General features: G+C 42.6%; 1 protein-coding gene across 2 annotated transcripts; it reads right to left on the bottom strand.

Annotated features, from left to right (window-relative positions):
* Positions 1-1,171: 1,171 nt before the first annotated feature.
* SGCB (sarcoglycan beta) lies at positions 1,172-21,028 on the bottom strand. Of its 2 annotated transcripts, none has more exons than XM_087724755.1 (6): positions 20,916-21,028; positions 12,158-12,367; positions 10,823-11,008; positions 9,674-9,865; positions 6,669-6,800; positions 1,172-3,015 (listed from the first exon to the last, which is right to left on the bottom strand). In XM_087724755.1, exons 1-6 carry the CDS (start codon positions 20,943-20,945, stop codon positions 2,815-2,817), a joined length of 951 nt encoding a protein of 316 aa, XP_087580881.1. In that variant the 5' UTR covers positions 20,946-21,028; the 3' UTR covers positions 1,172-2,814. The 2 variants fall into 2 exon arrangements, with proteins under 2 accessions (XP_087580881.1, XP_087580880.1); XM_087724754.1 differs by lacking the exon at positions 20,916-21,028 and adding an exon at positions 17,991-18,076.
* Between the last annotated feature and the right edge of the window lie 46 nt (positions 21,029-21,074).

Genomic DNA, 21,074 nt, shown 5'->3' with positions numbered 1-21,074 from the left:
CAGGGTGGCTTACAATTAAATTAGGGTTAAATCAAACTGTCACAATAGAACATAGCAGATGTGGTGCTCAATAAATGTATTTGCCCGGGTTAATGCCTATTCGCTCTCAGTGACTCTGTGTGTATTAATACTGCTGCATAACAATAGGACCACAGAGCTAAGAATCGGACAGAGAATTGCTCACAAGGTTTAACTCCATGCCACAAAATATGTGAGGCTATAAATTAAACATTCTCTGTGAATTCCCATTAAAACTGCAAATTGTCTAGCATTTTATTGCACCACATTTCCATTTACCGCTTCTCCCCTGCTTCAAGCAAACCACAATTCCCTGCATACTATTACCCTTACTAACTTCTCACTTCAAGTACCATTCAGGCATTGGACAGTTCAACAGTATCCGATTTCCATGATAATTGGTTCCAAACGACCATTTCTTCGAATACGTCAACCAACGGTCCAAAGTCTGGATATCTAGTATCCATTACTTTTACCAACAACTTTCAACATATTCTCTGCGTAGAAATTGATTGGGGAAAAAAGGAATCTTTTAAGATTTAACAAAATGTACTAAACGAGACCAAGGTTTTTCTCTACCATTGGTGAAACATGATAAACAAATACAGTAGTAGAACCTCTGGTCACAAACGCTTCTGACCATGACCAAATCGGGTTCCAACCAAATTGGTTTGCGACCAAAGTTATGGAACTAATTATGGTTGTGACCAGAGTTTCTACTGTAGAGGTCTGACCCCCTTCAGAAATGCATATATAGATAACAGTACGAATACTTGAATTCTACTGCTTGCTAAGATATCCTGCTATATTTGAGGTAACAGTAGCTTTGGTCTAGCAGTTTAAAATATCCCACATTCCTTAGAAGGATCAGTGCCTTGATGTACCCCTTTTGCTTGTGCCCTCAGCTACATCTCCTTCTCTCTGTTCCTGCAGCAGCGGCATTCAGTGCTTCTAAAGCAAAATTGCGGCCACCGTTCCATCAGCCCATAACTGATAGTGTCAAGTAGGTTGCCTATTAAGCATATAGTCAAAGATGATGCTTTGCAGCTAGCTTCTCATTCACGACCTTCCGTTGACAATATCCCATTTCAAAACTGAAGGTGGGGATGGAAAGTCCGAGTGACGAAGGACTCAACATAAGCAGAGAAGATACCTTCAAACTGCTTGATCTGAATTAGCCAAAAAGCAGAATTTTATTTGCAGTAAACCAGTGTGTTTTCGTGCACTCTCACAAGTCAGGCTTAAATGTTTTTAATTTTGTTCGGTTTTCATGGGACCTCTGCCAGAAGCATTTTATCAATTAGACTTATATACCGCTTCATAGGGCTTTCAGCCCTCTCTAAGCGGTTTACAGAGTCAGCATATTGCCCCCAACAACATAGCAGTAGACTTATATACCGCTTCATAGGCCTTTCAGGCCTCTCTAAGCGGTTTACAGAGAGTCAGCATATTGCCCCCAACAATCTGGGTCCTCATTTTACCCACCTCGGAAGGATGGAAGGCTGAGTCAACCCTGAGCCGGTGAGATTTGAACAGCCGAACTGCAGGACTGCAGTCAGCTGAAGTAGCCTGCAGTGCTGCATTTAACCACTGCGCCACCTTGGCTCTTTGAAAATGCCGTGTCTAAGAAACTGACAAACCAAAAGACGTAAAACATTCTAAACCGTGGGATATTTTCCAAAATGAACAAACGGCTGTTTGGGCAGAAGCAGAAGTTAGTAATCTTATTATAAGTTTTGCCAAACTCAAAATTATTCAAAATACTACTTGGAAAAAAAAACCATGATTTTTTAACTTGGTAGAAGAAGAGCAATAGCAATAGAATTTAAACCTATATACCGCTTCACTTTTATAGCCCTCTCTAAGCAGTTTGTAGAGTCAGCACATTGCCCCAAGCAATCTGGGTCCTCATTTTAGCAACCTCAGAAGGATGGAAGGCTGAGTCAAACCTTGAGCCAGTGGGAATCGAACCGCCGAACTGCTGGCAGTCATCAGAATTAGCCTGCAGTAATGCATTCTAACCACTGTACCACCAGAGTTCTGGTAGTCCAACAACCTGCAGCTGCTCAAGCAAAGTCTATTTCCATAATCAGTTTCCATAATGACTTGAATTCCCCAGACAATATTAGAACATGGAATTCAGTGCATCTAAATTTCAAGTGCTTCAACACAGTGGCAGCAAATAAAAGGTCTTAAGTATAATGTCTGAAAAATAACACATTTGCAAAGGCAAAAATACCAGAAACAAAAATGAATTAATGTATTAATGTCACAGGGGATCTTTGCCAACAGCTCCAGCGGTCATATTAATGAATCAGCGGAAGGATGCTTCCCTCGGCAAACTCCAAAAACAATTCTTCCAAATTATTTTTGAAACATACCTCGGCCTATTTGTTAATTTTTATTCAACAATACCCTGAAGTACATTCTGTGTTTCTGCTTTAACTGCCTTACTAAAATGCCCTTCTATGCCTCAAGGAACATACCTTAAAACAGTGTTTCTCAACCTTGGCCACTTGAAGATGTCCGGACTTCAACTCCCAGAATTCCCCAGCCAGCATTCGCTGGCTGGGGAATTCTTGGAATTGAAGTCCAGACATCTTCAAGTAGCCAAGGTTGAGAAACACTGCCTTAAAACATGATTGGCCTAATCAAACAGTGCTACATGTGGAGATCTGGGTGCGAGAAGTGCTTCATTTAATATTTCTACAAATAACTAAAAACATCCTTCCAAACATGCAGTGGCTTGAACTTAAATATAGTGATTTTTTCTTCGCACAGTACCCACATTTGCCTTTAATACGTATTGCACGGGTTGACAGAGGTTTGACAACCCATATTACGGCTCTTCACTGGGACACGGAATAATGTCCCATCCGAACACATGCAAAGCTTGTAACGCTCCCAGTCACCGTTGTTAAATTGTTCCTTGTGAGAAGAATTTGGCAGTCGGGATACATTGATCATCACACTTCCATTTAGGATAATGGAGTTGTCCTAGGAAAAAGAATATGTTTAATTTAGTTAGTTTAGTTTAGTTTTGGTTTATTTGTATGCCGCCCTTCTCCAGGAGGGACTCAGGGCGGCGAACAACTCAAAGGGGAAAGGGAACATAAACAACAGTACACATAATTGAAATACACGAAAATCACACAGCCATACCAGTCGAGAGGGGAGGGGAACTCATCAACCCCAGGCCTGCCGGCACAGCCAGGTTTTGACAGCTTTCCGGAAGGCCTGGAGAGAGGTGAGGGTCCGGATCTCCGCGGGGAGTTCATTCCAAAGGGCCGGAGCTGCTACAGAGAAGGCCCTCCCCCGGGTAGTAGCCAGATGGCATTGGCTGGTGGACGGAACCCGGAGGAGGCCGACCCTGTGAGATCTGACGGGTCTTTGGGAGGTAATTGGCAACAGGCGGTCTCTCAAGTACCCAGGTCCAATACCATGAAGGGCTTTATAAGTTACGACTAGCACTTTGAAGCGTATCCGGAGACCGATCGGTAGCCAGTGCAGCTCGCGGAGGATAGGTGTAACGTGGGTGTACCGAGGTGCACCCACAATCGCTCGCGCGGCTGCATTCTGCTGCTGCTGCTGCTGTTTAAATCAATGAACATATAACAGTCTTCATAGTCTTCTTTTAATATTATCTACTTTTAGCCCCCGAGTTGCCTTTAAATTCTTGCACAGATGAAAATGTATGCAAACTATAGAACCGAAGCAACTACAGTGTTATGTGGATTTGTTTTTTATTTTATTTTAGCAGCTTTCATACCAATTTCTGTCACTTTTATGAAACATTTAAAGAGAATGCAGCTTTTAATGCAGGGGTGAGGACTGTGGATCGAGAAGAACGGAACATTAATTCAAGTGCTTGCACAACATTGTCGAAACTTTTAGATCATATGATCCTTTTTCAATTTGCATCAATGGAAGATTTCATCGAGTTCTAGTCTTAAAGAGTAGAAACACTTTCCTAACTTACTACATAATATCCCTTAATATGGCAATAGCAATAGCTGTTAGACTTATATACCGCTTCATAGGGCTTTCAGCCCTCTCTAAGCGGTTTACAGAGTCAGCGTATCGCCCCCAACAATCCGGGTCCTCATTTTACCCACCTCGGAAGGATGGAAGGCTGAATCAACCCTGAGCTGGTGAGATTTGAACCGCTGAACTGTAGATAACAGTCAGCTGAAGCGGCCTGCAGTACTGCACTCTACCCACTGCGCCACCTATCAGTGGTGGGATCCTACAGGTTTAACAACCAGTTCGATGATCACGCACTTCCTTTTGAGAAAAAGCACCTTCCGCGTTACTGCTGGGGAGGAAAACAGCTGAGGTGCAGCAATCCACTCCGCTGCGCAACTCAGCTGAGAAGATACAGGTGAGTTAAGCGCAGGGGTGGGCAGGCGGGTGGACTTCATCTTTGGAGTGAACAGGTTCACTCCCAGCTGATGGTCAGAGCTACTGGTTCACCTGAACCGGTCCGAACTGGTAGAATCCCACCTGTTTAATATTAAACAGCAATGAAGGGAGAGAGCATAAGATCTAATCATTGGATTGTAATCTTTCTGCTTGTTTATACAGTTGGGATGCTTAAGAATACGTTCATAGTATAATCTGGCGCTAATTTGGCCTGCTCTGGATTTCCTGGATTAATGTGTGCAAGAGAATCATCAGTCTTCATGCTTTCTGAGTACTATAAGGGTGTTCACAGTTTAAAATACAGGTAGTCCTCGCTTAAAGACTACACTTGAAGCCAGAATTGCTTTCATAATTCATTTCAGTCATTAAGTAGGTTACCATGTGACCTTAGTGTGTAACCGGTTTTATTATGAATGTATAACTGGTCACCAGGTAATTAAGTAACACAGTTGTTAAATTGTGGGAAGCTGATAAAATCCCACCAGAAACCAACTAAAAAGTGATGGAAATTGCAGTCATAAATTACACCCATTGCCAGGCACCAAAAATATCTGAAAAGGAGACACCAATCATAACTTTGAGGGTGGATCCTACGTTTCTTTTTGGGGTGTGTTGCATTTTTGAACAATTGTCAAGCAACCAGTCATTAAGCAAGGACTACCTGTAGTATCAAAATTATACATTGCAAGAGACAATATTTTAAATATTTTACAGAAATAATAGGAAGCACTTTTAATTTTTTTTAAAGTAAGAAGCAATACTATAAAACGTAATTTTCCATTATTGGTATGCAGTTGTTGGGCAATTATTAAGCACATGTAAAAATGTAAAAATAAGAATGGTTTACCAGTAAACACAAGCAAAATAAAGACATTTATCCTTATTCAAAATGGATTTTTAAAGCAGCTTACTGTCTAGTACAGTGTTTCTCAACCTTGGCTACTTGAAGATGTCTGGACCTCAACTCCCAGAATTCCCCAGCCAGCGTTCGCTGGCTGGGGAATTCTGGGAGTTGAAGTCCAGACATCTTCAAGTTGCCAAGGTTGAGAAACACTGGTCTAGTAGTTGTCTATTTTCTACTCATCAGGAGAGAAATATGAGTTACAACTAAATATAGAAACAAGCATGTCTCCAACCTTTCCTTTCTTTTTTTGAAAATGTTCAAGTGGAAGCAACCATCTGGGGCGACTAATTTGGACTCCTGAAAATTAAAGAGGCTTGGACTTCATGGTCTAAATGAGCCAATTGGATGTTATGTTTTGATTGTGGCCTGCCAGTGGCCAGCAGAGCTGGCAGCAGATTCAGATTCTGGAGAAGGCTCTGATAAGGGCTCTGTGTCGGAGGCGGAGAGGAGGCCAGAGCCGTATGCCAGTTATCAGCTGCCTTCAGAGTCAGACTTCAGTTAGGCAGACGAATAGCTGGAGCCTGTTCCCAGTGTGCGCATGCGCAGAGTTGCCAGACGAAGGGAACAGCTAAAGAACAGGGATCAACTTGGGAGTAAGGCCACAGGTGGATGATGAATGTATCCAGAGGACATAAAAGAGGAGCGAAAGGGGAGTGGAAACAAATAGTTCACTTAATTGGCTCGTGACTCTCTGAGACTCCAAGTTTTGGAGTTTTGCAGACATCTGCCTGGCAGCTCTCCAAGCCTGTTAAGGTCTGTGACTGTAAATTCTCCCTTGAAAGACTTTGCTGGATGTAAAGGAGCAGAATTCATAGTAAATTAATAAAGGCGTTTTTGTCTGGACCAGGAGTTTGCTTCATGCTCTTGGAAAGCCTCAATCAGAACAGTTTGCCTGAAATCGCAATACTTTATTTTATACGGTATTCCTTCCCTCGCTGCAATCTTCTAGTTACCTGCATTGTACTCCAAATATTAAGCTTACTTACAATACAGATAGTATTTGACTTACAAGCATTGGTTTGGAACACTGCCTTCTTAGTCTCCTGCAAAGATGCTATTTAGTTTTAGTTTTAATATTCAAATATCCTGCATTTGCTTCAAAACATAGCTGCAAGTGTTTGGGTGCATACAATTTATTCAGGAATTCAACAGAGCATTGTGTGTATGAAGTAGAAAGCATTTATGCACAGAACAGATTTAAAGGCCAACTGAAACATAAAAAATATTGTGTGTACGTGTGCGCGCGCAAGTTTAAGGTCACAGATGACAAAACTGAGCCACGTGACCACATTATAAAATAGCTGCAAATCCTGGAATTACTTACGGCTTTCAGTTCCAAGTTGCGTCCCATGGAAAACTTTATAGTTTTGCCCATAATAAACACGCCTTCATTTCCACGGACAATAGCACGCCCATCAACCTTTATATTGAGATCACTGGTGGCATTGCTTGTAATCTGAAGGGGGTGGGTGGGGGGAGAACACGGCTATATGTTTAGTCAAACTAGTATCAAATTTGTATTTTAAAAAAATCAAAACATCTTGTGTAAAAGTTGCCTTGTTCTTAAACACTATTCACTATTTGTAACATAAATTATTGTTTAGGATTACCTAGAAATGCTCTGAGATCTGAATTTTAAAGTTCTAGATTTCTACTTATTCGTCTGCTGTTTTTATTGGTTGTTTGCATTCTTGTTACAGAAACTTAGTAGCTTTATCTAGAATGAAAATTTGTTGAATAGACTAAAATTAGAAATAGAATGGAATAGAAAGGGACCTTGGAGGTCCTCTAGTTCAGTCCCCTGCTCAAGCAGGAGAACCAATACAATCTCAGACAAGTGACTGTCCAGTCTCTTCTTAAAAAAAACCCAGGGATGGAGCGCCCAAGGTTTCTGAAGGCAACTTCTGTTCCGCTGGTGAACTTTCTGGTGGCAAGCTGTTCCACTGGTTAATTGCTCTCACTGTTAGGAAGTTTCTCCTGAATTCCAGGATGCTCCTCTCTTTGATCAGTTTCCAACCATTATTTCTTGTCCTGCCCTCTGGTGCTTTGGAGAATAATTTGACCCCCTTTTGAATATTAGTTTATTCAAAATTTGTTTATTAGTTTGCAGAAACTTAGCCTTGTCTAAACATTACAGAGTAGCACTAACTGAATTCTGTGTGGCTTCGATTTAAGTGATATGCTTAGAATTGGGTTCCTCCGTGTTAGTACCATCACGATACCTGCCACCCCCAAGATCTGAATTTTCCTTACCCTTAAAAGGTCTATGAAAACTTGGCTTTTTCTGAGTCTTGCATGAGGGTGCATGGCAAGTTTGTTGCAATGGTGTTTTGGGGGTGGTGGTGGCTTAGTTTAAATCCGTGATGGCGAACCTATGGCATGGGTGGGCACGGAGAGCCATCTCTGTGGGCCCGTTAGCCGTTGGCCCAGCACAGTTCTACCACGCGTGCGCACCTCCTGCTGGCCAGCTGGTCTTTGGGTCTCTGCCGCACATGTGTGGGGGACTGGGTGGATGCGGGAGACGCGTGCCTGGATGCACGGGGAGGGACGCATCCATGGGGGGGCTGGAATTGCATTTTTGAGCCTTACGTGGCTACTTTGTGTCCTGTTTTGGCTTCCAGGTTGGTGCAGAAAGCTTCTAGGCCCAAAATGGGGCACGCGGGCGCTGCGTGTACCCCCCCCCCCCCCCGTGGCCTATTTTGGCCCCGGAAAGCTGCCTCCACCAACCTGGAAGCAAAAAATGAGGCAGGAGCGCATGCGCAGGGGGACACATGTGGGGGGTGGGGTGTCACACACATTGAATGATGTGTCCGGGCACATGTGCGTACTGTCGCACATGCGTGCTTTCGGCACGCAACGACAAACAAGGTTAGCCATCACTGGTTTAAATGTTTCCTCTTTTGGAAGTAAATCATTGTTTTTATTGCTCTATAGTTTTCCCCTTACAGATAGTCCTCATCTTACGATTATAATTGAGACCAGAACGTTTGTCACTAAGCAATGCAATTGTTAAATGGATTGCACCTGATTTTATGACCTTTTTTTGCTGCAGTTGTTAAGTGAATCACATTGTCATCAAGCAATTCTGGCTTCCCCATTGACTCTACTGGTGGGAAGGAAGGTGGGAAGTGCATAAATGATGATCTACCATTGTAGAAACGTGCCAATTGCCAAGTGCCCAAATTGGGGTCATGATGCTGAGATGGTCGTAACTGTGAGGACCATTCTTAAGACATTTTCCCCAGCACTGTTTGCAACTTTGAAAGTTGCTAAATAAATAATCGTAAGTGGAGGATTATCTGCAGTTTTTATTGGTCATGGACTGCCCAGTCTTTACAAAAAAATAAATTGCAATTAATAAAGTAAATAGCATGTAAAAGTACTTGTAGAATATAGTTGTAGTAACCTGTTTGAATATAGAGGTCTAATCGGTGGTTTAAATGTACAATTATTCCAAGTCTTTCTGTTAACTCGTTAACTATATACTGTATATACTCGAGTATAAGCCTAGTTTTTCAGCCCACTTTTTGGGCTGAAAAAAGCCGCCTTGGCTTATACTCGAGTCAGTGAAAAATTTGCCCGAAATGGAGGAGAAAAAGGGGCGGGGCCATGCCGCTGGGTGACACTCGTGAATGGCCCAGTGCCCCTGAGTTTCCCCTCCCTCTGTGTCAGTTTGCCGCGCAGCGCGCACCGCACCATCCCCCCTCCTCACGTTCTAATGTAATGCAGGGCTGTCTTACGATTCCCCTTCCTCCCCCTCCTGCCGCTCTGCAACGATGTCCCACCTCCTCCTTGTTATGGCAAGCAGCCAGATAGCGATGTCCCACCTCCTCTGGTACAGTGATCCAATGATAGGAATCACTGTGCCGTGTGTCATAGGAGGCGGGACATCGCTCCCGCGGCTGCACGGGACATCATCATCACAGCGGGACATCAGCATCATGAGGTGAGTGAAGTATTTCATTGAATACACCGCTAGTTTACTGTTTTTCTTTGAAATAAATATTCAAAAACATTATTGGTATCTATTTTTATTTTTGAAATTTACCGGTAGCTGCTGCATTTCCCACCCTAGGCTTATACTCGAGTCAATAACTTTTCCAGTTTTTTGTGGTAAAATTAGGTGCCTCGGCTTATATTCGGGTCGGCCTATACTCGAGTATATACGGTACATCTTAGTTATTGTTTGCTTGCTTGTTCTATGTGCAGAACATTGCAAACGTATATAAATCTCAATAAAAATATAAATAACGTTATGAATTTTAGATGTCATTTATTTAAAAAACCAAACATATTGCACGTTGAAAGTAAGCAAAATATAATCCATACCCTTTCTGTAGATGCTTTTTGGACATTTAAAATTTTAACTCCACTTGGCAAATTAAACTCATGGGTATTGTAGTCAGTGCTAAATAGAGTGTTTTGAGTTCGTGGGTCAACAAATTCCATTCCGATATCGCTGGTAATTGAAGTTTTATTTTTCTCCACACTAAGTTTTGTTTCCCCCTGCTGAAATACAATCTTTAAAAAGAAAGAGGGTGCTGAATTTAATAACAGAGAATTTATTACGCTTCAATTATTAATTGGTAGTGCTTTTTCATCTTAATTTATCAATTAATTTTAAAAGGTGTGAATGCAAGACAGCATCCAACAAATTGCAGTGAAAAAAACCATTAAAACTGAAGCAAAGAAAACTGAAATATCTAGCATCATAGAAATAAAAGTCCACAAGCAAAAGAATTTTCACTAACCAGCAAAGCAAACAAGTGACCAACAACTAAAACACAGATTTTTGACTATCAGAGATATATCGTATCAGCAAGGGTGGGCTTCAGCCACTTTGCACCGGTTCAGGCGAACCAAATGTTAATTTTGTATCCGGTTCGCCGAACCAGTTGTTGCCAGGACTGGCTGGCCCCGCCCTGCCCCTCCCAGGCGTCTCCACATGGCACGTTCATCATGCCAGGTAAGTGCAGGGCCATGCAGCGGCTCTGGGAGGATGAAAAATTGGCCTCCCGGAAGCCTAGAAAATGGCCCATTTCTGGCCGCCGGAGCCCAGAGGAGGCTGTTTTCGCCCTCCTGGCAGCTTGTGGAAAGTCTCCAGAGCCTGGGGAGGTCGAAAAACAGGCCAACCGCATGTCCGAAAACGGGCCTGTTTCTGGCTTCCGGATGTTTTTCGCCCTCCCGGAGGCTCGAAAAAAGCCTCCGGAGCCTGGGGAGGGTGAAAACGCCCCTTCACCTGCTATACAGGAGGCCGAGTAGGCCACACCCACCATGGCCAGGCCATCCAGCAACCGGGCAGAGAACCAGTTGCTAACATTTTTCAATCCCACCCCTGCCAGTACAAGGGTATGCCACAAGTACCATTATGAAGAAGATTCTCCTCTTGGTTAGATTCCAGCCAAACCTAATTCAGCAAGACAATATGGCACCAAACCTGAGATACTGAATGTAATATGCCAGGAGGCTCACACTTACCGGTTGATTTTCTCCGACAATCACCAAATCTTCATTCCGCCGGCCTCCCACTGTGCTCTTATACAACGGATGTATAATTCCCATGTCAGAATCTTGTTTAAATCTTAGTAATCCACTATCATGAAATTCCATGCTATCGCAGCCGTTGGGTCCAATACGAATTACAGCCCAAATTATGAAGGTGATCTAAGAAAAAAAACATCGTTTGTACAGTTCTGAAAGATTTATATCCCTCGGAAAACAAATCAACATTTGAGCCATCTGTGAATGTTTTGACCTTCTCCAAAACTTTTGAGAAATGACTGTGGTACGGCAAGCTTGAATGATGTCCATGGAAGGCAGCGTCCGATAAGCAGTATAGGAAACAATCTATTGGTAGTTCTCAACTTACAACCATTCATTTAGTGGCCAATGTTACAAGGGCACTGAAATGACACGATTATTTTCACTTAACAACTGTCTCACTTAGCAGCAGAAATCTGGAGCTCAATTGTGGTCATAAGTTGAGGACTATCTGTATGAAGAATGGCTAAGATTCTTTCCTTTATAAAATGAAAAATGAAAATTAAAACATCTCCTTGCATTCAATACTTTAGCTATCAATCTTAAGAAGATGTAAATGTTCTAGAATCTAGATGAAATTCTGGAAGACCTGATAACAGTGAGTGACTTGTACATTTGTTAACTCCTGTATTACTGTATTTTTCAGAGTATAAGACCATTTCTCCCCCCCCCAAAAAAGAGGGTGAAAATCTGGGTGGGTCTTATACACTGAATACAGCATTTTTGGCCTACCAAAATGCTGCCCCCTTTGCAAAAATGGACATGCAGAAGGTTTTGGAGGCTTGCAAAGTGCTCCTGGGGGCTGGTGAGGGCAAAAACGAGCAAAAAACAGGCAGTTTTTGCTCATTTTTGCCCCCCCCCGCCCACAGAAGCACTCTACAAACCTCCCAAAGCTCTGCATGCTCCCCCCCTTTCTTTTGAAAAAAAACCAAGGCATGCAGAGGGTTTGGGAGGCTTGCAGAGTGCAAAAACTTTTTCTCTTAAATTTACCTCTTCAAAATCATGGTGCGTCTTATACTCCGGTGTGTCTTATAGTTTGAAAAATACGGCAATTACTTCAATTACCGTATTGCTACAAGGCATCCTACAGGGGGGCTGCCTTTGAAGACCACTCAAATTTTGCAGCTGGTTCAAAATGCAGCAGTCCATCTCTTTTTAAGTAGGGACCAGCCAACCAGATCTGTGGGCATTGCACTTACTACTACGGTGCTGCTCGTGAGTTCTAACTTAATATCGTCAACTAGAATGCATTTTATAGAATGTTGTACTTACGATTAAATTAACAACGGCCAAAATGAAAAGGAGGACCAGAACACAGATTGCCAAATTGCCTTTTCTGCCTCGCAATCCAGTTTTGTGTAGACGATCTTCATCAATCGGGATGTATCCAGCCTTGAAGTTACTGTTATGCTCTTTGTTAATATTTCTGCGTTCCACGGCCTTTTCTCGCATCGATTTCTTCATGGGGCCATTTGAGCTTTGCTAAAATTTCAGCCAAAGACACAAATATGGGAATCGGAATAGATAATATTTCATTTCTGCCATGATATGATGATCGCACAAAGAATTGCCGATTAATATTTAAACGTTTTAAAATGACCAGAAAGCATCTACATGGAGCATACCATTGATTTTATTTACAAAACAATTACATCCTGGCGAAAGGGAGCAGAAGTTGAAATAAATATCCTTACAGAGCAGGTAGTCCTTGAATTATGATCATGATTGAGCCCAGTAATTTCAGTTGCTAAGTCATGACGGACATAATGTAGGTCACCACATCATCGGACCTCATTTTATAGTCAGAATCCACTGTTTTCAGTGATTCACTTAGTGCCCGGCATCGCCCACATGGACGCAGCACGCTCACACATTGTAGCTGCAAACGACGCTTCCGCAAGCTTCTGCGACGCACCAGCTTCCCGGCGGAGCATCGTGCAGGTGCTGTATGCGTTATGCGTGTGCGCAGAAGCGCCAAAAGCTTTAAAACACCGTGAGGAACTTTGGCGGGCGGGCGGGCCCTCCAGAGCTCCGTACTGGAGCGGTACCCAGTGCTCTGGGCAGGCTCCGGTACGCCTGTCCCGGAGTGTACTGCCTGCAACCCACCACTGCAACTGTTGCAAGAAAGTTGTAACATGGGACAGAACTCACTTAACAAATGTCTCACTTAACAACAGAAGTTTTGGGCTGAATTGTGATCGTAAGTTGAGGACTATCCATACTCTTGATATATATTTTTTTTAATGTTGTGAAAAGGAAATCTTTTCAGCCTCCCAACAATGTTTTCGACGTTATTCTCGGTCTGTGATGGCAAACCTGTGGCACACGTGCCAGAGGTGGCAGGCAATGCCCTCTCTGTTGGCACACGCATCGTCACCCCAGGTCAGATCTCCATGACGTTTCTTTCGTGAGCTTCTCTTTCCCTGCAAATGACGAAACAGAAGCTCACAAAGAAAAATATCTTACCTCTTGCCGCACCGCTGATGTTGGGATGTCCCGCCTCCCGCTGGCCACCTGGTCTCTGCTGCCCATGCACACATGTCCGGACATGTCCACCCACGCATGCAAATGTCCTCGCATGCACACATTTGCGCACACACCCCTTTCTGTTTGGGCATGCCCATGGGTGTAGTTTGGGCACTCGGTAGATAAAAGGTTTGCCATCACTGTTCTTAGGTTGACCTTTCTCAGTTGGGTCACCCGGCTTTCCACATCTCCTCCACCATCCTTGTTAGACTTTAGACTTAGAATAACTTTATTGTCACTTTGAATGGACACTAATCAGCGTACATTAAAATAAAACTGCATGCAGCTCCTAGAGAGGGTCACCGCCTCCTTTATGCGCTACATAAACAGGACTAAATAAATAAATACACACATACATACAAAATTACGCATATACCCACATATATTATATGACACGGAGAAGCAACACAGTCTAGATCAGTGGTGCCCAACGTGGGGCCCAGGCCCCCCAGGGGGCAATTTGATTTTTAATGGGGGGCAATTTGAACCTTGTTGAAACCAAGTTAATAGCCTTTGAGGCTTCCTCCGTGTGAGTAGAGTTTACTTTTTGAGTAAAATAATTCATTTCATTTTTCATTTTTCATTTTATTATATTTATATGCTGCCCTTTCCCCCCGAAGGGGACTCAGGGCGGCTAACAAATCAAATCAGGGAAGGGGGGGTACAGACAAAAAATAAAAAAACGAAATATAACAATACATAATTTAAAAACACACAACAGTCATACCATTCGAGACGGGGGCAACAGCTCTTTAGCCCCAGGCCTGTCGGAACAGCAGGTTTTAAGGGCTTTGCGGAAGGCCTGGAGGGTGGTGAGGGTTCGAATCTCCACGGGGAGTTCGTTCCAAAGGGTCGGAGCAGCCACAGAGAAGGCTCTCCTCCGGGTAGTCACCAGTCGACACTGGCCGGCGGATGGAATTCGGAGGCCTAATCTGTGGGATCTAATCGGTCTAGTGGAGGTGATTGGCAGCAGGCGGTCTCTCAAGTACCCAAGTCCAATACCATGAAGGTCTTTATAAGTGACGACTAGCGCCTTGAAGTATATGTCACAGGAGGGGCATCAAGATTTTAGAGATGCTTAGGTGGGGCATGGCCAAAAAAAGGTTGGGAACCCCTTATCTAGATAGACCAATCAAAACTATAATATAAAGTTCAATATAAATTGAAATGTAAATAAAGGCCATTCATGCAAATTAAAACTCTAATAAACTCAAGATAGCAAAATGCTATACCCTAAAGCGTTATTTAGTGGTTCGTGTCAGGCAGTAACACAAAAATAATAAAATAAAATAAAATATAAACGAAAGTATGCATATACCCACATGTATTACATGACAAGGAGAAACAATACAGTATAGCTCAGTAATGGCGAACCTTTTGGGCACTGAAGTCCAAAAGGTTGCGCAGAAATGTCACAAGCGTGTTCGTCAGAACAGAATAGAATATAGAAGAATGGAATGGAATAGAATGGAATGGAATAGAATATAGAAGAATGGGATGGAGTAGAGTAGAGTAGAGTAGAGTAGAGTAGAGTACAATACAATACAATACAGAAGAATGGAACGGAATGGAACGGAGTGGAATGGAATAAAATGGAATAGAATACAGTAGAATAGAATACAAAAGAATGGAACGGAACAGAATGGAATAGAATAGAATACAGAAGAATGGAATGGAATACAGAAGAAGGAATAGAATGGAATAGAATAGAATAGAATACAGAAGAATAGAATAGAATAGAATACAGAAGAACAGAATAGAATACAGAAGAATGGAATGGAATGGAATAGAATACAGAAGAATGGAATGGAATAGAATAGAATGGAATGGAATAGAATAGAATACAGAAGAATGGAATGGAATGGAATAGAATACAGAAGAATGGAATGGAATGGAGTAGAATAGAATAAAGTACAAAAGAATGGAACGGAACGGAATAGAATAGAATACAGAAGAATGGAATGGAATACAGAAGAAGGAATGGAATGGAATAGAATAGCATACAGAAGAATAGAATAGAATAGAATAGAATAGAATGGAATACAGAAGAATGGAATGTAATACAGAAGAAGGAATGGAATAGAATATAATTGAATACAGAAGAATGGAATGGAATGGAATAGAGTAGAATGGAATGGAATGGAATAGAATACAGAAGAATGGAATGGAGTAGAATAGAATACATGAATGGAATGGAATAGAATAGAATACAGAAGAATGGAATGGAGTAGAATAGAATAGAATACAAAAGAATGGAATAGAATAGAATACAGAAGAATAGAATGGAATACAGAAGAAGGAATGGAGTAGAATAGAATACAGAAGAATGGAATGGAATACAGAAGAAGGAATGGAATGGAATAGAATAGCATACAGAAGAATAGAATAGAATAGAATAGAATACAGAAGAATAGAATAGAATACAGAAGAATGGAATGGAATGGAATAGAATACAGAAGAATGGAATGGAATGGAGTAGAATAGAATAAAGTACAAAAGAATGGAACGGAACGGAATAGAATAGAATACAGAAGAATGGAATGGAATGGAATAGAGTAGAATGGAATGGAATGGAATAGCATACAGAAGAATGGAATGGAGTAGAATAGAATGGAATACAGAAGAATGGAATGTAATACAGAAGAAGGAATGGAATAGAATATAATTGAATACAGAAGAATGGAATGGAATGGAATAGAGTAGAATGGAATGGAATGGAATAGAATACAGAAGAATGGAATGGAGTAGAATAGAATAGAATACAAAAGAATGGAATAGAATAGAATACAGAAGAATAGAATGGAATACAGAAGAAGGAATGGAGTAGAATAGAATACAGAAGAATGGAATGGAATACAGAAGAAGGAATGGAATGGAATAGAATAGCATACAGAAGAATAGAATAGAATAGAATAGAATACAGAAGAATAGAATAGAATACAGAAGAATGGAATGGAATGGAATAGAATACAGAAGAATGGAATGGAATGGAGTAGAATAGAATAAAGTACAAAAGAATGGAACGGAACGGAATAGAATAGAATACAGAAGAATGGAATGGAATGGAATAGAGTAGAATGGAATGGAATGGAATAGCATACAGAAGAATGGAATGGAGTAGAATAGAATGGAATACAGAAGAATGGAATGTAATACAGAAGAAGGAATGGAATAGAATATAATTGAATACAGAAGAATGGAATGGAATGGAATAGAGTAGAATGGAATGGAATGGAATAGAATACAGAAGAATGGAATGGAGTAGAATAGAATACATGAATGGAATGGAATAGAATAGAATACAGAAGAATGGAATGGAGTAGAATAGAATAGAATACAAAAGAATGGAATAGAATAGAATACAGAAGAATAGAATGGAATACAGAAGAAGGAATGGAATAGAATAGAATACAGAAGAATGGAATGGAATACAGAAGAAGGAATGGAATGGAATAGAATAGCATACAGAAGAATAGAATAGAATAGAATAGAATACAGAAGAATAGAATAGAATACAGAAGAAGGAATGGAATAGAATAGAATACAGAAGAATGGAATGGAATACAGAAGAAGGAATGGAATGGAATAGAATAGCATACAGAAGAATAGAATAGAATAGAATAGAATAGAATACAGAAGAATAGAATAGAATACAGAAGAATAGAATAGAATACAGAAGAATGGAATGGAATAGAATAGAATACAGAAGAATGGAATGGAATACAGAAGAAGGAATGGAATGGAATAGAATAGAATACAGAAGAATAGAATAGAATAGAATACAAAAGAATGGAATAGAATAGAAAATTATGTATACACCCACTTATATTATAAGAAACAGAGAAACAACAGAGTCCAGGTCCGGATATTATACATGAACAGGGCGAGAGAAAAAAACCAATCTTGCCGAGTTCGTTCCACCAGGGAGCCCGGGAGCAACAGGAGCCGCCGGCGCCGGGGCTGCTTCTGGCGAGAGGCCGCCACTCCTCGTAGCGGGTCTATTTTTTGCTTGCACGGAGGAGGGCCGGGCGCGCTTACTTGGGCAGGAATCTCCCTCTGGGACGCCGCTCCGGGCGTCGCCCTCCGCTCAGGGGCACCAACCCAAGCCCGCCATTTATTTATTTATTATTACTGTTAAATCCCCAAACACTAATAATTATAATAATAATTATTTTGGGGGGGGGGGGGAAGGAAGGTATTTTAAATATTCCTCCAGAAAGCGCAAATCTAACGGGCGGGGAGGCGCGCCTCAGAAGGAGCGCTCGGTGAGGGAGCCGCTGAGGCGAGCTTTCTCGCCCCCCGCGTGCCTCCTCCCTCAGGCCGCCGACTGGCGCTCCTTAAGGCGGACTCCCGCCGCCCTTGGGGCTGGCTGCGAGCCCCCCGAGGCCACCTCGGACCCGCCGCTTGAACCCCAAAATACGGTTGTTGGGGCGGCAGAGAGAGCCGCCCCGCCAACGTCCCCCTGCCCTCCGCCGCGGCTCTGCTTGGCGCCAGACGCGCCCCGCGCGTAAATCTCCGCCCGACGTTCAGCCTCGGCGGCTTCCCGAATTCCCCTGCCTCCCTCCGCCTGGCTACCGACCTGCTCGGAAGTCGCCGCGGCCGCTGCAGCTGCTGGAAGAACCGCCATCTTCGGCTCTTGTCCTTCCTTGGCCGGCAGGGGGAGCGAGGCTGCTCATCGAAAAGCTGACGCGGATTCCTCCTCCGCTCCTCCGCCTCCTTCTCCGGCCGGCTCAGCCGGGTGGTGGGGAGGGAGAGAGTCCCCAAAGGCCGGGGGTGGGTCTCCCAGAGAGCCCCGTGGAGGGAAGCAGCGCAGGCCGAAAAGGACGTAAAATGCAGGTAGTCCTCGACGTACGGTCACAAACGCAGCCCAGCAATTCTGTTGTTAAGCGAGAGATCTGTTCGGTGAGTTTTGCCCCGTTCAGCGACCTTCCTTGCCCCCGTTGTTAAGTGAAACGCTCCAGTGGATAAATTAGCACTCCGGTTGTGAAGTGAATCTGGCCTCCGATAGAATGGAATAGGAATAGAATAGTAGAATAGAACAGAAGGGAACAGAATATAGAATAGAATATAGAATAGAATAGAATATAATAGAATATAGAATGGGAATAGAATAGAATATAGAATAGAAAATAGAACAGAACAGAGAATAGAATAGTAGAATAGAATAGAACAGAAGGGAACAGAATATAGAATAGAATAGAATATAGAACGGGAATAGAATATAGAATAGAAAATAGAGTAGAACAGAACAGAGAATAGACTAGAATAGAATAGTAGAGAAGAAAAGGGAAGGGAATAGGAATGGAATAGAACAGAATAGAGAATAGAATAGTATAGTGTTTAGAATAGAAAATAGAATAGAACAGAGAATAGACTAGACTAGAAGAGAATAGGAATAGAATAGGAATGGGAATGGAAGGGAAGGGAAGAGAATAGGAATAGGAATAAAATGGAATAGAACAGAGACTAGAATAGAGAATAAAATAAGAATTAGAATACTATAGAAGAGAATAGGAATAGAATAGGAATGGGAAGGGAAGAGAATATGAATAGGATGGAATAGAACAAAGAATAGAATAGAGAATAGAAAATAGAATAGAATATAACAGAATAGACTAGAATAGTATAGAAGAGAAGAGAATAGGAATAGAATGGGAATGGAAGGGAAAGGAATAGGAATGGAATGGAATAGAACAGAGAATAGAATAGACAATAGAATAGAATAAGAATTAGAAGAGTAGACAAGAGAATAGGAATAGAATAGATGGAATAGAATAGAATAGAGAATAGAATAGAGAATAGAATAGAGAATAGAATAGAGAATTAGAATAGTAGAGAAGAGAATAGTAATAGAATAGTAATAGAATAGAATAGAAATAGGAATGGAATGCACTAGAATAGAATAGGAATAGGAATAGATTACTTTATTGTCACTTTGAATGTACACTAATCGGCATACATTAAAATGAAATTACATGACATACAACTTTCAAAGAGTTTCCACCTCTAATATAGACCTAAACATGACAAGATAAATAAATAAATACAAAATTGTGCACGTATCCACATATATGACACAGAGAAACAACATCTAGTTCAGATGCATACATTCCACACTGACTTTGCTTGTTAGAAGGTAGCAAAAGAGGATGACATGACCCTGGGATACAGTAAAATTGTCCACTCTTTTTCATAGTCCCTATAGGTAGTCCTCGACCTATGACCACAGTGGAGCCCAGCATTTCTGTTGTTCAGTGAGACATTTGTTCAGTGAGTTACGTCTCATTCTACGACCTTTCTTGGCCCAGTTGTTAAGTGAAACACCGCAGTGGATAAGTTAGTAATCCGGTGGTTAAGTAAATCTGGCTTCCACATCGACTTTGCTTGTCAGAAGGTCGCAAAAGAGGATCACATGACCTTGGAACCCAGCAATGGTCATAAGTATGAACCAGTTGCCAAGCAACTGAATTTTGATCACATGATGATGATGGGGATGCTCTGCACTCTTTTCAGAGTGAATGGATTGATGGATGGGGGCGGGAGGAGTTGGATGAATGAATGGAGGTGAATGGATGGATGAATGGGGGTGGGTAGTGAATGCATAGATGGATGAAGGTGGGTGGGTAGATGGATGGATGGGTGAATGGGGTAGGTGGCTGAATGGAGGGGTTGGATGAATGGATGGGGGTAGGTGGGTGGGTGGGTGAGTGAGCCGAGATGGCACAGTGGTTAGGGTGCAGTACTGCAGGCCACTTCAGCTGACTGTTATCTGCTCAAGGTTGACTCAGCCTTCCATCCTTCTGAGGTGGGTGAAATGAGGACCCAGACTGTGGGGGCGATATGCTGACTCTGTAAACCGCTTAGAGAGGGCTGAAAGCCCTATGAAGCGGTATATAAGTCTAACTGCTATTGCTATTGAATGGATGGATGGATGAGGGGGGTGAGTGAATGAATGAATGGATGGATACTTTCAAGATATAGAGAATGATCAGAACAAGAAGTGAGTTCCTTTTCCGCTCCCTTGTAATATATAGATTCCATCGTGATCTGAAAATTAATGCATTATTTTGAAAAAGGAACCCGAGTCCTTAGAATGACGCGAGAGGAGAGTCGCCTAGGCGCCACACGCGCGTCCCTATCATTCGCGGGCGGGCTAGCCGTGGCGAAAGCCTGCCTGGAAAGCGGGAAGAAACGCCTGAGCCGCCAGAGACCCGAGCGAGAGCGGCTCTTCTTTGCAATATTTCGCTCATGACCTGAACTTCTAATGGGGTCCCCTCTCTTCTCCCGCCGCCCCCTCCCCACGTCAGTTTTCTGTCCGTAGCATCACGTAATAAAAGTCGTTTTGTCGTTCTGCGCGCTTCCCAGACTCCCTCCTTGGAAACCAAGGCGAGGCACCAGTTGGCTGGCTGCGATGGGAAAAGATCCCGCGGTGGGATCGAGCGATTCGGGGAGCGATCTCCCATCATGTTTTCTTCCCAAAGCTTTCCTCCCGGGCTGCTCTTGCCTGCTCAAGCCAGCCGCGCTTCTCCCGCATCCCCCCGGGGTTGGAGCAAAAGGAGCCCGTCAAGCAGAAAGCGAAGAAGGGAAGGTGGGGTTTTCGGCGTTGCTACAACCGAAAGAAGTGGGCTCTTTCCGCGCAGCCGTGGCGTCCCTGACAGCCGAG

Source organism: Thamnophis sirtalis, unplaced genomic scaffold, assembly GCF_051295495.1.
Source record: "Thamnophis sirtalis isolate CommonGarterSnake01/CBP01778 unplaced genomic scaffold, rThaSir2_p1.2 scaffold_10, whole genome shotgun sequence".
Classification (NCBI taxonomy): domain Eukaryota; kingdom Metazoa; phylum Chordata; class Lepidosauria; order Squamata; family Natricidae; genus Thamnophis; species Thamnophis sirtalis.
This window is presented reverse-complemented; position numbering and strand designations above follow the sequence as displayed.

Coding starts and splice junctions, on each gene's coding strand:
- SGCB (XM_087724754.1), bottom strand. CDS start 18,038: ATGGCGGTTCTTCCAGCAGCTGCAGCGGCCGCGGCGACTTCCGAGCAG. Junction 12,368..17,990: donor CCGCGGCGACTTCCGAGCAG/GTCGGTAGCCAG, acceptor CTGAAATTTTAG/CAAAGCTCAAATGGCCCCAT. Junction 3,016..6,668: donor GCAACTTGGAACTGAAAGCC/GTAAGTAATTCC, acceptor TCTTTTTCCTAG/GACAACTCCATTATCCTAAA.